General features: G+C 36.2%; 1 protein-coding gene across 2 annotated transcripts; it reads left to right on the plus strand.

The window, feature by feature from the left end:
• Positions 1 to 1,283: 1,283 nt before the first annotated feature.
• On the plus strand, positions 1,284 to 20,001 carry EXOSC9 (exosome component 9). Of its 2 annotated transcripts, XM_039320151.1 has the most exons (12): positions 1,286 to 1,473; positions 2,115 to 2,209; positions 3,189 to 3,308; positions 5,023 to 5,125; positions 7,418 to 7,555; positions 8,040 to 8,122; positions 9,020 to 9,152; positions 12,451 to 12,539; positions 13,845 to 13,991; positions 15,082 to 15,263; positions 17,636 to 17,711; positions 19,787 to 20,001. In XM_039320151.1, exons 1-12 carry the CDS (start codon positions 1,408 to 1,410, stop codon positions 19,857 to 19,859), a joined length of 1,305 nt encoding a protein of 434 aa, XP_039176085.1. In that variant the 5' UTR covers positions 1,286 to 1,407; the 3' UTR covers positions 19,860 to 20,001. The 2 variants fall into 2 exon arrangements, with proteins under 2 accessions (XP_039176086.1, XP_039176085.1); XM_039320152.1 differs by lacking the exon at positions 7,418 to 7,555 and having other exon boundaries at positions 1,284 to 1,473.
• Positions 20,002 to 20,527: the final 526 nt, after the last annotated feature.

The raw sequence follows: 20,527 nt of genomic DNA on the forward strand, positions 1-20,527 counted from the left end.
CAGCTGGCTGGCAGAGCTAGCCTTGAGCAGAAATTCTCACTAGTGTCTCAGTTCCTAGGACCATCGGAAATAGTCTCTATACAGGTAATGCCAAATATGCAGATATATGCAAATATTTACTTCCAATGAAACTGAGCTAAAATAGGAAGGTTTTAGGAAGGAGGCCTGTTTTAATCTCTGAGAGAAGTCTATTCCATAGGGCCACTGCAGGGAAATTCTACTGTTTTGTCAAAGTTTGATAAGCAAAATTCCACACTAAGAGAAACTAACAGAAAGAGGAGATAAAGATAGAGTTTCTGGAAGAGAAAGCAAAAGCACTGTTGAAAACAATCGCAAAAATGAGTTGAAAAATTAAACAACCATAGGAAAAGAGGCCAATGTGGAAACATGAAAATGAATTATTTGAAAATGTAACAAAACAAAACAAAAATCACATTAAGATCACCAAGAAAGCATACAATCAGATAGTTGAGACTTGTGGAGCTGATGTCAGTAAAGCAAAGGCTCAAAATTAGCAAAGGTTACCAAAAAACACTAAAAATAATATAGTTTTTAAAGATATGTTCAAAATAAAATAAAATAATAAGTATACCAAATTCGTAATTAAGTCAAAAATTAATAAAACAAAGCAAAGCTACAGAACTTCTATCCAAACAGTAATAGCACATCTGTCAATCCAACTTCTCTAAAACCCCCACAGCAGGACCATTTCACACCTATGCTTCTTAGGCATATTAAACTTCACCTGTAGACAATGATTCGCTTAAAAACGAATTTCTTTAACATTAATAAAGGAATATTTTAGACATCATAATGATCAGATTATCAAAATGCAACTGTATACAGATTTCCCAAACCCCTTCGAACTTGTATAAAGTGACTCTAAAGAGGTGCAGCTGTGTCGATGAGTTTCAACAGGACTTAGATACTGCATATCCGTCTTAACAATCGTCAAAACTTTCGCGCTTGAATGCAAAGGCAGTGTAAAAAAAAATGGTTTTATTATGCAGTGGCTCTATATCAGGAATGGGGAATCTCGACTCAAGCACTCCACGTCCGTCAGCCGCGGCTAACGAACCGCCAGAGCCCGATGACCTTTAAAAAGCTACGGACTCCCCATCGAGGCTCCAGGCAGAGGCTGCCAGAAACCCAAGCCTCTCTCTTTTTCTAACAATTTCAATTCACAGAGTCGCGCTTTAATCTGCGCACGCGCACTTATGAAACCTCTTTTTTTTACGTTACGTTCCATTTTACGGCTGGTTGCCAAGCAGAAACCGAAAGTCGTCTTGACAACGTTTTTCAAGTTGCGGCCTATTGCTAAACGGCGCCCGTTTATGACGTCTGGAAAACACAGAGGGGTAAAGAAAGAACGCGACCATTTGAAGACGAGGGGAACCAGTAGCTGCTATGAAGGAAACGCCACTCTCTAATTGTGAGAAGCGGTTCTTGCTCCGCGCTATCGAGGAAAGGAAGGTAAGGGACGATGGATGATAATATCACGTGCGCTTCAAACTCGCTTGCGCTGAGGCGCTCGTGGGACGTATGAGTATTTGTTTGCGCATGTGCTTGGGGTGAGAAAGCGGCTTCTAGAAGAGGATGAACTGTCTTTTGCCATCCACTTTAAAAAAAAATAGATCTTTGCTTGAGATTGATGTGCTAGAAATTGTAGATGTTTTCAGTGAAAGACTTCAGGCATATAATAATACAAGTTGACTGACGAGATCCTGGTAGTCTTCAATCGACTGCAGAGTCTTTCCTTGGACAGAAATCCCAGAGGACTAGCTTTAGATACTCTGGGCTCATCACGGTGTAACTTACGGATTGTTTTAACTCTAATAGGTAGTACAGCATTTATATGTTCTTATATTGCAGTCCTAAATTAGAAATGCCCAAAGTGAGCATCAACATATGAAGAATTTTTTATCCTTGAGCTACAAAGATTTCTGCTTGCCCTTTTCTCTGAACTCTAAAACTCTTCAAAAAGTAGCACTATAGAGTTACAGTTGAAGTATGCAAAACCCCTACACAAAGTTTTGGCTGCTCCCTTGGATTTGGGCAGTCTTTTCTCTATTCTCGTTCTCATCTTAAATGACTCTATTGTTTGATGTTTATAGCGTCTGGATGGGCGACAGTGCTACGATTACAGAAACCTTCGCATTTCTTTTGGTGTTGACTATGGCTGCTGTATTGTGGAGCTTGGAAAAACGAGGTATCCAGTGTTCTATAATTCTGTGTATTGTATTTAATAGCAATAGCACTTATATACCGCTTCACAGTGCTTTACAGCCCTCTCTAAGCGATTTACAGAATCAGCATATTGCCCCCAACAATCTGGATCCTCATTTTACTGACTTCAGAAGTATGGAAGACTGACTCAACCTTGAGCGGGTGAACTGCTGGCAGTTGGCAGAAGTAGCCCGCAGTACTGCATTCTAATCACTGTGCCACCATGGTTCTTGGACTTGTAGTCTGCTTTTCAAAAAAAAAAATTTTTTACAAAACAAATTTTAATATAATATAAATTACAAGATATAATGAAACCATACAGGATGTTTAATGCATTAGTCAATGAAATAACAAAAAGATACAATAGAATAGCAGTAGTAAATTGTTTGATTAAAAGCTTATTTTTAAAAAAATAACACAGTGTTGACTGAAATGAATTTATTCTTAAACCTTTTACAATGATTATCCAGAAAGTGCCATATTTCCTCCCTAGGAGATGATTGGATAATTAAAAGAAAAGTTTATCCTTCATACATATTGTTACTGTAGTTCTCGATAATGCAACAGATAGCAGTGTAATTGGTACTAATACTCAGTCGGGCTTATGCAGAAGTTAAATATATAACATTAACTCTCTTAACATTTTCAGTGAGCTGGAAAGAGTTCCCTGAAAGTCTGGAAGCAATGTAAATATTGCTTATGAAGCAACATAAATGTAGAGAAGAAGCAGTTGCTTTGATTTATATCAAACAGCTATTCCACACCTACCTTATCTTCTACTTGATAGGAATTATAAAGGCACTGTGCCATTTACTACTTTCAGCTAGGTATCCAGTGAATAAATTCCAGATATATTTCACTTTTATGTTAGTGTAGAATTTTAAAGTATCTCCTTGCCATTTTTTCTATTAACTAATAAGGGCCTAAGATTTGATTTTAAAGACTGGGTCTTCTTTTTGCAGAGTTCTTGGGCAAGTGTCATGTGAACTTGTCTCCCCAAAGCCAAATCGTGCAACGGAAGGCATACTTTTCTTTAATCTAGAGCTGTCACCCATGGCATCACCAGCTTTTGAACCTGGAAGGTATGTTTTGCCCCCACCTGCGGTAACCAAAGGAGGATTCAAGTACAACATTTCTGGTTTTCTTTATATAGGTAAATGGAGCTGGTGATAGGCTTTATTTAATAAAATAGAAAAAAATAAAATAATACAGCAAAATTACAAATTTTGCAAGGGATTATAATGCAAATATGAAACTTTACATAAGTTTTAATACAAAAAGTTATGCTTCATTGTAATTGGAATTATATAATCGGTATTTATATACAACTCATTCATAGATCATAAGTAACATCAGGCCAATTACAGGGTAATTGGAACCATAAATTTCTCCTTCAAATGTTGAAGAGTTAATATTTTGGCAATTATCAGGGCATGGTGTCTATGGAGACTTTCAGTCATCCAGATCATAGTTGTCCCAAAGGTGCTTTTTCACGAGGCAATTGGACTTTCTTACTTTTCTTTGAAGACGTTCCATTTCTCATCCAAAAGCTTCTTCATCTCTCAGAGCTGAAGAAGCTTCTTGGATGAGAAGCGAAACGTCTTCAAAAAAACAAAGTTCAGTTGCCACATGAAAAAGCATCTTTGGGATATCAGGGCATGGAGAATCTGTTTCTTTGTCCATCTGTCAATTTCCATGCAATGTGTATGTAGTTCAAAAGAATGTACATATCTGAAAATATTGAACTTTACTCCAAAGTTTATGTCCCAAACCAATGTATGGAAGTGCTTCTTCCCAGAGCATAGTAACTTTAGGAATACACAAAAATATATATTTTAATGAAGTGTTATTCTGATTACATTTCCAGGAATATTTTTTTTTGTACAAACACAAATTTAGATATCTAAGAATTTTGAATTATTACTGTAATCTGAGATTTTGATATTGAGATCAAGGTATTTTATCTTTATTTTTTTAGAAAATTTATGTTGCCGCCTATTCACACATGGTGACTGAAGGCGGCTTACATGGATATAAAAACACCATATTGTTTCGATAAAATGAAGCTCCCCAGTTCCTTTCTCCGTTTAGCTTTTAACATATGCATATTAAATTGATTTATTAAAAACAAATATTATTGAAGCTTTTTGTAAAATGTAGTGCTCCTTTCTAATAACCTAAATGTTTCTGAGACTGAAAATGCAGTTGATCCAAAATGATATTTCATTAAATGTTGAAATTTAAATATCGCCAGTGGTGACAACTTACAAATAGTTTTTATTTTTTAACATAAAAATGATAATTCATTGTTACCATCTACTTATTCATATAATGTAAAGATCTCAATGTCCTTTCAAATCTTCCACAAAACCATTTTTTACCAATTTTGAGAGCTGGTTTACTTCATAATGTCAATTTAGTTTGAGACAAAAGATAATACATTTTTTCTGGAAACAATACTTCAGTTTTTGAATTTATATAATAAGAACCATAGCAAATGTATTATATTTTGAACTCAAAACAATCAACTGAAGATGTTCAATATAAATATGTCAAGAGTTCAGGAAGGGAAATTTGCTCTAAAATGTCTAAATTTGATACTAGTGAAAAAGTATGCGAGATGCAAAATCAAGATTTGGAAAACCTGAATTCCCATCTTTAGCTGACAATGGCTCCTTTTCAAAGATATCTTTGGGACTCAATGAATTCCTAGAAATTTAAAAAACAATGTATTGAGTTTTTGAAAATATTTTCTGAATATATAAATTGTATGTTTTTTTAAAAAAAAAACTCTAGGCAATCTGAATTGCTTGTAAAACTGAATCGGCTGCTAGAAAGATGCCTAAGGAACTCCAAGTGTGTAGATACTGAATCTCTTTGTGTTGTTGCTGGTGAAAAGGTGTGTAGTTATATGAATTCCAGACAATATACACTGGAAAATCTAATGACTTCTTTTTTAGAATTCATATATTTTAAAGTAAATTGCATTCTTTTGCATATATAAGATTTTCCAAACTAGAAAATCCTATTATAATCTGATGTATAATTTTACATACAATAACAGTGTTTTAGATTTTCCAAGTCCCTTTTTCATAAATTTTAACTTATGAATTTGCAATCTTTATACCACTTTGCCTATAAATACCATGATATGTTATATTTATATTTTATGTTTATTTTATTATTTTAATGCTGGTTGTTTTAATTGTTTGTTACGCTGTGTTAATTGTGAACCCAAGTCATATACATGGAATGGGTGCCCCATAAATTTACTAAATAAATAAATAAGTGATGGATTTACAGATAGTCCTCAACTTATGACAGTAATGGAGCCTGCCCATTTGTGTCAGAAGTTGAGGACTATGTTAAATGAAGTACATAATTAATGACCTCCCCGTCCTGCTTTCCCCAGTGCATTCAGTAAATGAATACACGGGTCATTAGGTATAGCATGGGCTGACAAAGGAGTGGGGGGAAACCGTGGGTGGCCTAGTGCAAACACAGGCGCACCCACGAGGCTCCCTCACCCTCTGAAATATCCCATGCTCTACCTCTTGCTACGTGGATTCCCCAAATACCTATGGGCCCCCTCCATACCACAACCTATCACAATTGCACACTTTTGAAAATATCCAGAGCTCAGGAAATTGGAGTAAAGAATGCCACTCTCTTCTTGGGCCATTGCTGTGCCACATGGCACAATTGAGAAGAAATACTGCTGGTTTTGCTTCCCTTGCAATCCTTTCCTCCAAGCGCCAGACGCGCTAGCCTGGCTGGCATTCAGTGAGCTAAGAAGAAATCATACCAATTTTGGTCCATTGCAATTCTTAGCTCCTTGAACACCAGGGTAATGCAACAGGGGTTTTGGTCCGTTGCAATTCTTAGCTCACCAAATGCCAGCATTATGGAAAGAGGAAAGAAGTGTGTAGGAACGTGGTCTTGTGTTCCTACACATTTCTCCCCTTCTTGCAAAAAGCGCTTTTGCGAAGAGGAGAGAAACCTATAGGAAAGAGAGATTTGCCATTGGCTGCATGCCTTCTCTCTCCCACCATTAATGCAAGATTATCAGGGCTAATGTTGGTGGGGAGGGAAGGGTATCATGTAACAATGAAAGGAAAATAGTTTCATCAGTGTCTGAGAGGACGACTGCTTTTCTACCACATGGCCCAGCTTGTTCTCCTTTCCTACCCTGACATCTGGAGATCTTCAAAAAGTAAATAAATGATAGGTGACAGTGGGGAGGAGCACATGGAACCTGGTGGGCTAGCATAGCTGAAAATTTTCAAAGTGTACACAGTATTTGGTAAAATTGATTTAAATTGCATTTGAACAATTATATAACTATTGGTATAAGTACCGTGTTTCCCCAAAAATAAAACTCAACTGGAAAATAAGCCCTAGCATGATTTTTCAGGATGTTCATAACATAAGCCCTAACCCCAAAATAAACCCCATTTAAGATCATCAGCTAGACCAGTGGTTCTCAACCTGTGGTTCGGGACCCCATTTGGGGTCGAACGACCATTTCACGGGGGTCGCCAAACAAGGCTGTCTGCCACTTTTCCCCCCTTTTCTTTGGCCACGCCCCTGGCACCCGGTGATGTATAAGTGGTTGGGGGTCACCACAACATGGGGAACTGTATTATGGGGTCGCGGCATTAGAAAGGTTGAGAACCACTGAGCTAGACGGTTGCATTTAGTACCGTATTTCCCTGAAAATAAGATCTAACCGGAAAATAAGCCCTAATGCGTTTTTTGGAGCAAAAATTAATATAAGATCCAGTCTTATTTTTGATGAAACATGGTATTTTGGTAGCAAAATATTGTGTATGGGATTTTGAATATGATTTTTCTTTGATTATATCATAAACATGCTCCTGTGTGTATGGACTTTATGTAGTGTGAAATTAATTACCAATGTTAGAAAGCAGTATTGGCTGCTCTTTTAGAATTTTTTTTTCAAAATATTTCATACATCTTTGGGAAACCAGCAGGGGCTAGAGATTTATATATGCATGGTATTACATACCTATTATATTGACAGTTTTATTGTGTATATTTTTCTAGATTTTTTTTATCAAAACACTTGCTAAATATATTTTTTTGAAAATTTATGTTGCCGCCTACTCGCACATGGCGACTGAAGGCGACTTATAGAACAACGAATTAACTGTTTATTTTTTTTCCTGAGGTGTGGCAAATTCGTGTGGACCTGCATTTACTGAATCATAATGGAAACATTATTGATGCTGCAAGTATAGCAGCAATAGTGGCACTATGCCACTTTCGGAGGCCTGATGTTTCAGTACAAGGAGAAGAAGTAACATTGGTAATTTTTTTCTGAAGTGGGAATTTAAAATGACCTTACTCTTGCATATTTTACTTTTTTCTAAAATTGGAATGGGAATGGTCTGTAAATGTCTATTAAATTTAAAAACAATACAGTATTTTCAGATCTTTTAAATCTATTATTTTCCTTTGGAACCAAAGAATTATGTCAATATAATCAAGGGGATCAAAGCAAGATGCCTATATATATTTAGATAGTAAGCATTTTTTAGTTACAACATAAGACTTCTGCTGGAAAATAAAACTTAAATATAACTATTTAATCTGAATTACTTAATATAGGTGATATTCTTTTCATTTTTTAAGGTTCAAAGTCTGTTACAATAAATCAGTATAGCCCCTTGCTTTGTTTTAGCAAGCAAACATGACTTTAACATTTAGGCTCTGATTATCCATATAGTTTATGTATTTATATTTGCATATGCAGTTGGCTAAGCAAAATACTGTTGTGTTGAATTCTTTAGTATACACCTGAAGAAAGGGATCCTGTCCCTCTGAGTATCCATCACATGCCTATTTGTGTAAGCTTTGCTTTTTTCCAGCAAGGGTAAGTTAACATTACTTTCAGTTTTCTACTATTACTGTGCACCAATAAGAGTATTCTGACATGTACACCAAAGTAATCAAAGAAACTTCTTTAAAATGTGATAGTATGCAAAGTTGATTCTCGTTACTGACTTGAGCTGTCTTTTTAAAAAAAAGTCAGAAAATGTTTTACAATGAATAATATTGAAAGATCAGCATTTCACAGTTAAAGTGAATGAATTTGATTATTATTTCTGTTATATTAATTTTTTACACTGTCTAAGCCCAGTGATTAACAGTGCTTTGCAGAAAACATAGAGAACAGTAAAACAATAACAGATAAAAACACAGAGAACAAAAAGTATATATAATAGTCAAAAGGAATCTTACGAAGCTAAGGGGAGAGAAGGGGAAGTGTATTCAGACCTGCAAGATTCTGTTACAATAACTCTATAACACAAATAGTACTAGCCTCTATTACTTTGGTTTTCTAGACTTGTCTTCTTGAAGGGATGACATAACAGATTAAAAACAAAGAACCAAAGCTGGCACAAACTAAACAACAAACAAAGCAAACCCACAGTATCAAAAAAGGGCCTTTATTCATCCTCTCCTCACCTGGGGAAAAAGGTTCTCTGGAAACCCAGCAGACTGGGGACCGTCTGACTCATTCTAGAGGAGAGGCACTGCAACAGAGAAGAAATGCTTCCAGGTTCCCAATAGATGACATTGTTTAATTGAAGGAATCCAGAGTGCACAAACTCTTCGAAATGTATAGAATTAAAGCCACTTTTGAGAATATAACTTAAGTCCTGCTAATATAGTTAAGATTACTCTTTTATCTACTAGATTATTTCATTTACTAATTTATTTTCCATTTCAACGTAAAATCTTATAGCTTGTTCTAAAATGGTTTCAGGACTTACTTACTAGTGGATCCCAGTGAACAAGAGGAACGTGTAATGGATGGCCTCCTTGTAATAGCCATGAACAAACACCGTGAAATCTGCACCATTCAATCCAGTGGTGGAATAATGCTACTAAAAGAACAGGTAACATGGAAACTTTTAAAACTGGAGCATTACCTATGGTACTTTTCTTTTAAAGGGACAGTCTCTGGGCCACAACTGGTTAATTTCTTCTTTCCGTATGATAAACATTGGGTTTCAAATTCATTTTGATTTCAGCAAGAAATTTAAAATTAATGAGTTGGATTCAAATTGCTCTTAATAGAATTAGAGAAGAATCCTTTTCTTCTCACTTAACTCCATCTTTTACTTACCACGCTATTCTAGAAGATCTTAGCTTCTGAAAATGCAGTGGAGAAGAACTAGCAGTTGCAATTAAAAAAAGAAATGCAAAACAGATCATCTCCCCCCACCCCATTTTTCCATTGTCTTCCAATAAGGGGGAAAAGGGAGAAGGTTGCCCTGTCAAATACAAAAGGAGATTTCTCAACCCCACTCTTTCTGATACTAATTTGGGGGAAAGGGGTAGAGGAGAGTGCAGGAGGTAGGGATCAGCAGATAAAAGATTGCAGGAGATGTAAGGGAATTCACAAATATGAAACACTTGAAGAAAGCCTTTGGATTAACTGGGCACAATCTTGAGTATTTGGAAAGACAATGTAAAATAATTTGAAAATAAATTTCAAGGAATCGCATATTGTGTGGCTAGAATAGGAAAAGTTAATTCAGAATTGCAAGCAACTTAGAAGCTGATAGAAATTCTAGGAAGAGCTAGTCACCTGGACAAAAACAATCAGGAAAAATGGGAGACAGTATTCTGGGTTTTCATAGAGGTAAATTATTTTGATTCTGTGGTAAACAGCCAAGCAGACCCTCCTAGAGAACGGAGTTAGAAGCTTTCAGAAAAATTGCAGAGGGGAAAAGAAAGGAGACATTCTTATTAATGTATGTGTGTGTGTGTTCTAATTATACAACCATTTATCTCACCAAAAGTGACTCTGGGTGGCATACATCGAAGCTAAATCAGTGAATAAATAAATAAAACCACATGATTATAAAAACATTTAAAAATATAAAAATAGAGCAAACAAGGAATTAACAGATGAAGAGATATTAACTCACAAGTTTACCCATCCCCTGGAATCCCAAGGCTCACTGGTATAACCAGATCTTAAGTAACCATTAAAAATTCGCAAGTGATGAGACCAACTTACCTCAAAAGGGAGAAGATTCCACAATGCGGGCAACACCACAGAAAAGGCTAACCACTTAGGGTCTACCAAATGTAGCTTCCTAGGCAATGGAATCTGTAACATGCCCTCTCTGCTAGATCTAGTGGTGTTGCAGTTGAAATCTGGGAGGGGTGGTCCCTCAACTTGGCTTCATGCCATGAAGAGATTTAAAGGTCAATACCAGCAGCCCGAATTGGAACCAGAAGCAAATTGGCAACCAATGCAGCTCATGGAGCAGAGTTGTAATGTATGGACTGCTCATACAGCTGCATTTTGCACCATTTTGGATACTCCTCAAGGGCAGCCCTATGTAGAGTGCATTGCAGTAGGCCAGCCAGGAGATGACCATATTATGAGTGACCATGAGTAGGGGCCCTCAGTATAGGAATTGATGCACAGTACCAGTTTGGTCTAGTGATTAAGACACCAGGCTGGAAAGTGGGAGATGGAGTTCCAATTCCACCTTAGCCATGAAAGCCACCTGGGTGACTTTGGGCCAGTCACTCTCTCAGCCCAACCAACCTCACGGTTGTTATTTTAGGGAAAATAGGAAGAGGAAGATGTATTGGATACGTTTGCTGTCTTGAGTTATTTCTAAAAATAATGAAAGGCGGGATGCAAATAAAAATAAACAACAAAGTTGTGCAAAGGCGCTCCTAGTCATGATTGCCACCTGCTTATCAGAGGAGTTGTGAGTCCAGGAGCCCCCCCCCCCCAGACTGCACACAGGGTATGTTTGGGGCAGTACAACCACATAAAGTAACAAAGATGATATAGTTTGCTGCGTCTCTGCAGGAAGCAGGAAGGGCAGGAGAGAGCTAGCTAGCCCAGCTAGGCTGACTCAGGAATTCTGGGAGTTGAAGTCCATGAGTCATAAAAGAGACGAGGTTGCCTACCCCTGATCTTGATGGACAACAGCCTGAAGCTTGTCAGGTGAGCAGCAGATAGGAGAGGGGGGGGGGAGAAAGAGAGAGAGAGAGAGAGGAAAGAGAGAGAGAGAAAGAAAGAGAGTGGGGGAAGAGGAGTGGCAGACCAAGGGCAGATAGAGAGAGAGAGAGAGAGAGAGACCCTTTTGACATCTAAAATGAAGATAACACTGCATATATCCTTTTTTTACCTGTGTGTGTGTGTGTGTGTATGTATGTGTGTGTGTGTATATATATATATATAGATATATAGATATATAGATATATAGATATATATACACACACACATACATACATATACATATATATATATATACACACAAACAAACACACACACACCTATAATAAAGGTAAAAAAGGATATATGCAGTGTTATCTTCATTTTAGATATCAAAATGGTTTTGCGGCTCCCAGTGTTTTGTTTTTGGTGGGAAACGGGTCCAAGTGGCTCTTTAAGTGTTTTGGGTTGCCTACCCCTACTCTAGGCACTATGATAAAACATACACAACATTGTTTAACTCACTAGAAGCAGAGGGGAAAGTATTAACCCCTGTGGCAAATTGTTCCTCTAGCTCTGACTTGAGGTTGTAATAGATAGCCATTCAGAAACTGCAAACCAGAAATCAGTTATGGGAGAGATCCTTTTTGTCTAAAGTACAGATGAGCTAGCTAGCAAACTATAACTCTTACACACAGGAGGAAGGTAGATTCCAGTTGGATATTAGAAAAAAAAAGACCTGTACAGTAAGATCAGTTTCACAGTGAACTAATAATCCAGAGAGGTACTGGGCTCTATATTCACTGGATTTGTTCAAGATTTGTTTATTGTTTCAGAGATGATTTCATTTGTATTTTTGCCCTAAGCCGGGGAGCGCAATCTGAATACTTTATGGCCCCTTCCAACTCTTTGATTCTATGATTCTTTATAAAGAGTAAATTAATCCAGTTTAATTAAATATGATCTTTTATTTCACAGTTCTGATTTTAACAAGTTTGTCAGTTTATAATTCTTTAATTAAACTTCATTTTAAATGTAGAAGAGTAAATCTTTAGTAGTTGAAAAAGAAAGTAAATCCTAAAAATTAATAATGGAGCTTCTTCAGACCATGGTCTGAATTGTTCTTCAGTGTGGATTCCAAGACTTGGGATTACCCACTTGCAAATACTCATGGGAAAAATACATTCTGCAATGAAATAATTTACTTGCATTATGATTTTCCACAGGTTTTGAGATGCAGCAAAATAACAGGAGTCAAAGTAGCAGAAATCACTGAATTAATTCAAAAAGCTTTGGAAAATGATAAAAAAGTTAGGTGAGTTTTTTAATGCTGCAGACTAATGGCTTTTAATGTGGTCTATTATAAATTGATACATTCATGTTTGTATAATGTCTGTCTGGTAATTAGAAAAAAGAATGTGAATTGAATGGTGCTTTCTGAGCTTGTTTTCAAACATTTCATTATCCAACTAGGAAGTGATATTATGAAATATCTGCAAGCAAATGAAGAAAACATTAATAAGAAAATAAGGAGAGCTTCATAAAATTCTATTTTCTGAAGCTGGGAGGAAAAAGGAGAAGGTGTTCTATTCCTTTGTAGGGATAGTTAGAAGTTCTGTATGTTGGAACATTTCTCATTTTTCAAAATATCTTCTTCCCTATCTTTGAAAAAATATTTTGAATAAATGTGCTCTATTCCCATGAATTCCAGAAAATTATATTTAAGAAAAATTAAGTGAAAACAATAAAAATCCCAAAAGTGAAGGTCACTGCAAAGTATTAGACTTAAGAATTATTTATTTCCCACAGTACATCCGGAAACCACATTCCAGAGGAATTCTTAAGGGAAAATAATAATAACACATAATTTGTCATCTAATAGTTTTCCTTGTAAGTGGCTATATCCATAATGGCAACCATTTTGTAATTGTAATATGCTGCCAAAATTTCAGATTATGTACACAGACAGAAAAAGTTTGGGGATCGTTGATTGAGAGATATGGAACAGAGTCTTGCTTTTATATATAATTTCATGGCAACGTTAGTCTCAGTGGCATTACCATTTCATAGTAATTGTTTATTCCTGCCAGATTATCTGGCTTTCACATATTTATAGATAAATGTTTATTATCTTGATTTTTTAAAAAATATTGAAAAAGTTCAGCTTGCTAATTAAAACAGTTGTGATGATTATTTTTCTGTGAATTCATTATCTTGCTTGGAGATGATGATGTTAGATATTTGGAATATACTTAACTAAAATTGTATTTTAGAATAGCTCTTTAAGTGAAGCCTAGACAGAAATCTTGATCTTCAATGCAAAATTTTGCTTCTTTTCTCTTTCATTGTCTCATCCCTATCCTAAACTTACATATCAGAAAGAGCTAGTAGTAGTTTCTATTGTGAATATGCTGAGAACACATCCATTTAATTTCTTGAATTGAATAAAAGCATTTTAAACTTACTTTGACTTTATCTACTGAGACATTTAGAAGAAAATTAAAATGGAGTATGATTATGTTAATGGTTAAATATTCACAAAGAAATAAAGTATCTTTTGGTTCTTAATCTATATTTTGATGCAAATGTGAACTTCTAAAGGAATTTTTTCATTTAATAGGAAAGAAGGTGGAAAATATGGATTTGCTGAATCTATTCCTAATGAAAGAATAACTGCCTTTAAAATAGAACAAACCTCAGTCAATACTAATGATGTACAAGAGCAAGCTGAAGAAATAATTGCCAAAGCATTTCCTGCTCCAGAAGTGTATCTTTTATTGAATCATAACAGAAAATCAGATGGTTGGACTTCTGTGCTCAAGATCATTTTAATATCTTTAAAAATTATTGTTTCATTATTCAGAAAAGAGGAAAAAATAAATTAAGAAAGGAAACAAAAACATTGCATGTAAAATCATTCAGACTGATTTTTAAATTCATCATTTTACCTTGATTACATAGCCTAATATTGATCAGCGTTCCATTGTTTTGATAGAAAGCCAGTTCATAAATAGAAAACCACATATTGATGTTTACAATTGTGTATCTTGCACTGCCTCACTAATATTGAAGAGTAATAATACTTTTGCTGCCAACCATATCAATAAATCCATAACTCTTCATTGAAGATAACTCCCAAGTTTTGGGTATATAATTCAAGAGTATGTTCACATTTTTAAACCTTATTGACCTTGAACACTGTACATAAGTTGCTTCTGGTAAGATGGGTATACACATTTAATAAATAAAAGTTAAGAACATTAAACTAAACTTAGGAAATAGTCGAATGAGCCAATATTGTAGAATCAAATGTCCCAACAAATTTTAAACATCCTTTGAGATATCCAGTAAATATGGAGAAAAATCTAAAACATTTAAGGATGTTAAATTAGTCATATTTTCAGACGATGAAAAACAATATTTCCTAGGACAATTAGCCATTGATTTGTTTATATGGCATATTCCAAATCTTTATTCTTGAGTATAGACATACAGTTAGAATCATCCTACAGTCTATGTGACATTTAACTTTGCAGAGAAGTCCCAAAATACGAGTACATCGAAACCTTCAGGTCTGTTGTCTGGTAGCAGATATCAACAATAAAACTACGGGTTTTTTTGTTTGTTGATCACTATAGTGATTGGAGTTATTTTTTGTGTAGTATTTGCTAGAAACAGACTGTATTCATATGCAGGTGGTCAATTGTTCATCTCTTTTTCGTATCCTTCCTTTCCCCAAAATTATAAGACAAATTTGCAAGATTATTTCTCCAAAAATATGACAAAAAATGAGAATCATTCTTTATCATGTTACAATACATTTTAGGTAAGACCTGATTTTTCCTTAATAAAATTAGCTTGTCCAAGCCTGTATTATGGGCCTCAGGCACAGCTCAGATTGGAGAAGGACTTCAGAACTCGTGGGCAGATTTTGAGGAATCTGAAATGGAAGATGAAGATGGCCAGGATGAACCTCTAACAGTAGAAGACCAAAATATAGAGATGGGGGATGTTCGTATTGGAACCAAAAATCAGAAAGGTTAGAATACTTTTTTTTAAAAATATGTGTAGAAAATTGCATTCAAGTTGAAATTTATTTTTGTAAATCTGTTTTTACTTTTGTAGGTAATGATAGATAAATAGATAGATAGATATAAAGATATAGATATATACAGATATAGATATATATGAAATTTGGAAAAGTTTCATCAGATCACATGCTGCTTTGTTTAAAATCCTTTCTGGCCTTCTCTATAGTTAGCAGTGAACTGTCATGTGTCTGATTAACGAAACACTTCAAAGAACTTTCAGGCATTTTTTTAACCTAAAAAGCCTTTATTAGTATTACAGAGATGTCAGCACAGCAAAGTGGAATGCTAAGATCTGAATTTCCCTTCCTTTGCACATAACATTCCAGGCATTTCCCCTCCCCTATTTTGGGGTCATGATTCACATCTTCCAATTAACTTGGAGGGCAAAGATTCGCTTCCGTTTCTTTTCCCTCCATCCTCTTCTGCTCTGCATTAACTCTAAAAATACCAGACAGTTCTGCATATTGTCAAAGCAAGAATATACAGTATTTGCAGCGTTGACATCAACATTTTCAAAGTTGTTCTCACATTTCCCAAGTTTCTGCAAATAACTATCTGTGATTACTATGCAGGAACATTGCATTAGGGGTGCTAAAATGGGGCAAAGCTCATTTAACAACAGCAATAGAAATTTTGGGCTTAGTTGTGATTATAAACTGAGGACTACCTATAAAGTATTGCTGTTAAAGGACATCAGTACAGTAGCAGATTGGGGCATATGCCGTGTCTTTCACTGATAAAAAGGGGTAGCATTTATTTTATTAATATAGTGAACCTTTAACTGATTAATGGAGCAGATAACCTGTTCTTTTTGACACAATTTATATACCATTTGTGTAATAACATTGATGTGCAAAATTACAGATAGTCCTCAAGTTACAAATGAAATGAAGGCTGCCCATTCAATTTGTAACTCGGCGATTCATAGGAGTGAATCTCGTACCTTGAATGTGATTTACTCCCAGCTTTTGTCCACGAATTTGCTAATTTAAATGCGTGGACGAAAGTGCCTCTCGTTAAGTGAATATGCAATATGTCAGTGTGGGGAAGGCCATGGGGGAGCCTAGTAATGGAACAGGTCACCTAAGCCCCCCACCGAGATACCTGGAGTCCCCACAATTGCTTCCCCGCCCAATCCAGCCACTCCAGATCACTTAACTTGTGAAGATCTGCCTCCACTTCAGCCTGTTTCTTTCTCTGCTCCCGGCAAGAGTAGAGGGAGGCCTCCGAAGCCCAGAACGGACCTCTGGTGGAACGTAAAAGCTTCCCCTGGCCTCCATTCTGGGTCTTGAAGGCCTGGAGCCCTTCGAGGCCCAGAATGGACCTCCGGAGGCCCGTGGAAATGTCTCCCGGACTCCTTTCTGGGTGGCAGTGGCCCGGAAAAGGCTTCTAACACCTGGATTGGGCCTCCGAAGGTCCGCAGAAGAGTCCCCCAGCTTCCTTTCTGGGGGGGGGGCAGCAGCCCAGTAAAGGCCTTTGATGCCCATATTGGGCCTCCGGAGGCACGCAGAAGCTCCCCCTGGCTTCGGTTCTGTTCTCTGCAGAGAACTAAAGTACCGTGAGATCACACAAGATGATCTCGCGGTACTCGTGCCACTGATCTTGCATTACTTTAGGCCTCCATTCTCTGAACATACCGAAGGCCTAGACCAGCCAAGAAAGAGAAAGATCTTGATCTTCGAAGGTCATTATCTAAGGCTTAGTGCCTAGGGAGACCCGGGGAGGGAGGGAATAGCCAGGGTGAATGTTGCAGTACCACTCTGGTCATTTGTAAGGGTGAATGACTGCCGTGGTGCAGCAACTTTTGTAAATTTGGGAGTATTTTGTAAACACTAGGGGTGCTTATTGTGTAACTTCGAATTTTCGCTAAGTGAATGCTCGTAACTCGGGGGTTACCTATAGTCTATTCCATGTGAAATGTACTGCAATGTACTGTAAACGGGCTACTTCTGGTGAAGTGAAACTGCTATAACATAATTATAAACTTTGCTGCCAGTATAAAAATGAGCAGTTGCTATGGCTTGAAATCTTGTTTCAGTTTCCTTCTTCCACAGCCCCTATACATAAAGCATTTTCCATCTGGCCAATAACACTTGAAAATATGTGCTATAGAAATTTTCTATAGCATATGGAAATGTGTTTCAGAGTCTGCTCAGGGAAGATGTTGCTGTTAGGTTTGGTCTGATTCAGATTTACATGTATTATATATCGTCAAATTGATGTCAATCCTTAAGAGACAACATAATTGTTGTCCAGGATAGATTTAGATGCTGTAGGATTTAAAAATAATATACCAATATTTTTTTTTTCTGTCTTGAAGAAGAGGCGATTGTATTATCGGACAGTGAAGAAGAGGATGTTGTTATTCTAGAACCCGAAGTAACACCAAAGAACAGGTAGGGGCACTTTCTGTTTTACAAAAAGTGGGAGAGGGAATATTGGAATATTCTAGAATCTCCCAAATGTTGCATTTTTCTCTTCATGTTGATCATCATCAGGTTGGCTTGAAATAACTATTCTAATATACAGTAGTTCAGTATTCAACATGTGGTCTGGACCCAAAATGGCCTTTTTGTTATTTTCTGAAGAGAACTACTATAAAACCATGGTTATGATTTATAAATCTCTCTTGCTGACAGATCTTGGAGCCTTAATTTCTTTCAGATTTTGATCAAAAAAGGAAAGAGACAGGTGTCTCTTCCGAAGAGTGGGAGGAGCTAATACTGTTTCTTATCTTATTCATACTTAAAGATGTGATAGATCACAAAACGTATCAGAAAAATTCAGTAGAAAAAATGTTTCTGAAAAGATACTTTTTTCTTTAAAATTAAGAAAAGGGGATAGTGGAATAATTCGTATTTTGTGTTAAATTATAAAATGGTTAGATATAAAATAAATAAGTTTGAAGATATATCACAAACCAAAAAAATGAAAAAATGCAGGCTGTGTCTATCAAATTTAAAGGCAAATTTTCATGTAAAGTTGAACAAAGTTATTTTTTTAAAGATCAAAAATAGAAGTTCTAGAGAATAATAGTATTTGTTGTTTTTTTTAAAAAAAGCTAAATTAGAACATCTTGTGGCAAAATATTTTTATTTATTAATCAAATTTACAGTATATAGCTGCTCATCTCACCAAAGGTGACTCTGGGCAGAGAATCAGAACAAAAAACATACAATAAAAATGTTTTGTTAATAAATATATTTTGCCAGACCTAGTGGAGTGAGCTGATGTAATCGGGAAGAGGCAGTCCACCAGATGGCCCAGTCCCAAATTATGAAATGCTTTAAAGCAGTGGTTCACAACCTGTGGGTCGGGATCCCATTTGGGGTCAAACAACCATTTCACGGGGGTCGCCAAACAACACAGTCCGCCATTTTCCCCCCTTTTCCTTGGCTGTGCTACTCCCTTTTATTCTATTGGCTTTTGAAAGCCAATAGAATAGGCTCTCTTGAATAGAGTCTAATTCTATTGGCTTTCAAAAGCCAATAGGAATTGTCCAGGCTGTCTCTGCCCTGCTGAGCCCACCAAAAGTCCCATTCTGCAAACGGTGCTGCACCAGTTGAGTAGTCCTCGACTTACGACCAGTTGAGTAGTCCTCGACTTACAACCGGTTGGGAGTCATGGCATTAAAAAGGTTGAGAACCACTGCTTTAAAGGTTAAAAATAGTGCTTTGAATTGGACTCTGAAGCAAAATGACAACCAATGCAAGTTGGGGAGTAGAGGTGTAATATGTGTTGCTCTAGGAATGCACACAATTGCCCACATCACTGCTCTCTGTGCCAGTTGACACTTCTGGATATCTTCAAGTAGCCCATTTAGAGTACATTGCAGTATTCCAATCTGGAGGCAACTAGAGCATGAGTGACTAAGCAGGAGCTGCCAATCCAGGAACACCTGACCTGTCCCCCCTTTTTACTCCCCAAAGTGGAAATATTGGTTAAACAAGCTGTATCTTTCTACATAGCAATTTCCAAAAAAGTACTAACCACAAGTTTAAAAAGTCAGTTCGGTGACTTCATTATAACCTTTCAGGGGCTTGCAGTGCTACCTGAAATTGACTAGATGTTTATTATACAAATTGTCACTAAATGAGGAATGGCTGTGTGAGATTTTGGTGGCATTTGAGACAAATCACACTGAATCATTTTGAACTCATTAAAGTTTCAGGATACTTATCTAAATGTAATTTTTTGGGCTAAGACTCTAGCTTAATCGGTTCCTGTTAAATAACTGTAAGCAAAGCTGCAATTGTTTGCCATTGTAGGATTTGTAGTTTGTACTATGCATAAAATGACTAGGTAGGACAGAAAGTTACAAAAATATACATAGCGTTGTTCATTGCCTACATAATTGAAGCCAACTTTACAGGTAAGTGTGCCTAGAGCACACACACAAAATTGCAACCTTGTATGACTATTTTTATGAGTTCAATTGTATCAGTGGAAATAATTATTTTAATTTCCACAGAAGAAACCAGAAATTAGAAACCACAAAGAAAAACCCAGCTGGCAAAAATAAGAAAAAACGAACAGTTTGTTAAAAGTAATCTTATTTTTTGTCTGTTCTGTTAAACTTTTCCTGCTTAAAAGAAACATCATTTGTATTATGCAATTCATAGGAATACTGTATGTCTTTGTATATATTATTAATTTTCTAATAAACTTTATAATGCTGAGATAAAATATTTTGCAAATTGTCTTTGTAATTGTTACTCTGTAAACAAATCTTAAGGTTGGATTACTCAAACATTTTGCTGCAAAAGGTGGAATATTTTATGTTCTTCCCCCTTCCAGTCTTTCTAACAGATAACATCTATGATTTTTATCACTGGTGAAAAAATAATTTGGAGATGATTGATTGATGGTTAATGAAAACCAAGAGGAAACAGACATATCATCTATTTTTCAGAACTTGAGAAAACAGGAAAGCGAGCATTAGTTGATTGGCCATTCCTTCTACAGAAATAAGCTGAACTGGGTGGTATTTTCTTTGCATCAATTCTTTGACATTAAAATTTTCTTATTGAACTTCTCAATGAAATAGGTTGACCAGACCATATATGCCCTTTTGGTTGTTTGACCATCAGGTTTTTTCCCCTTAAAGCTAAGTTTTGCTTGTTGTATTTGACCTTTCCCTTTGCTATGGATGTTTCACAGTATGAAGGTAGCAGACTAAAAACAAAACTTTTCAATATGCAAAATATATTTT

This window comes from Crotalus tigris, unplaced genomic scaffold (assembly GCF_016545835.1).
Source record: "Crotalus tigris isolate CLP2741 ecotype Arizona unplaced genomic scaffold, ASM1654583v1 scf7180000023625.2024221, whole genome shotgun sequence".
NCBI lineage: Eukaryota > Metazoa > Chordata > Lepidosauria > Squamata > Viperidae > Crotalus > Crotalus tigris.

Excerpts from the sequence above, each read along its gene's own strand:
- EXOSC9 (XM_039320151.1), top strand. The coding sequence starts at position 1,408 with ATGAAGGAAACGCCACTCTCTAATTGTGAGAAGCGGTTCTTGCTCCGC. Across the intron at positions 2,210-3,188 it reads GTGGAGCTTGGAAAAACGAG|AGTTCTTGGGCAAGTGTCAT; the intron begins GTATCCAGTGTT and ends TTCTTTTTGCAG. Across the intron at positions 9,153-12,450 it reads TAATGCTACTAAAAGAACAG|GTTTTGAGATGCAGCAAAAT; the intron begins GTAACATGGAAA and ends GATTTTCCACAG.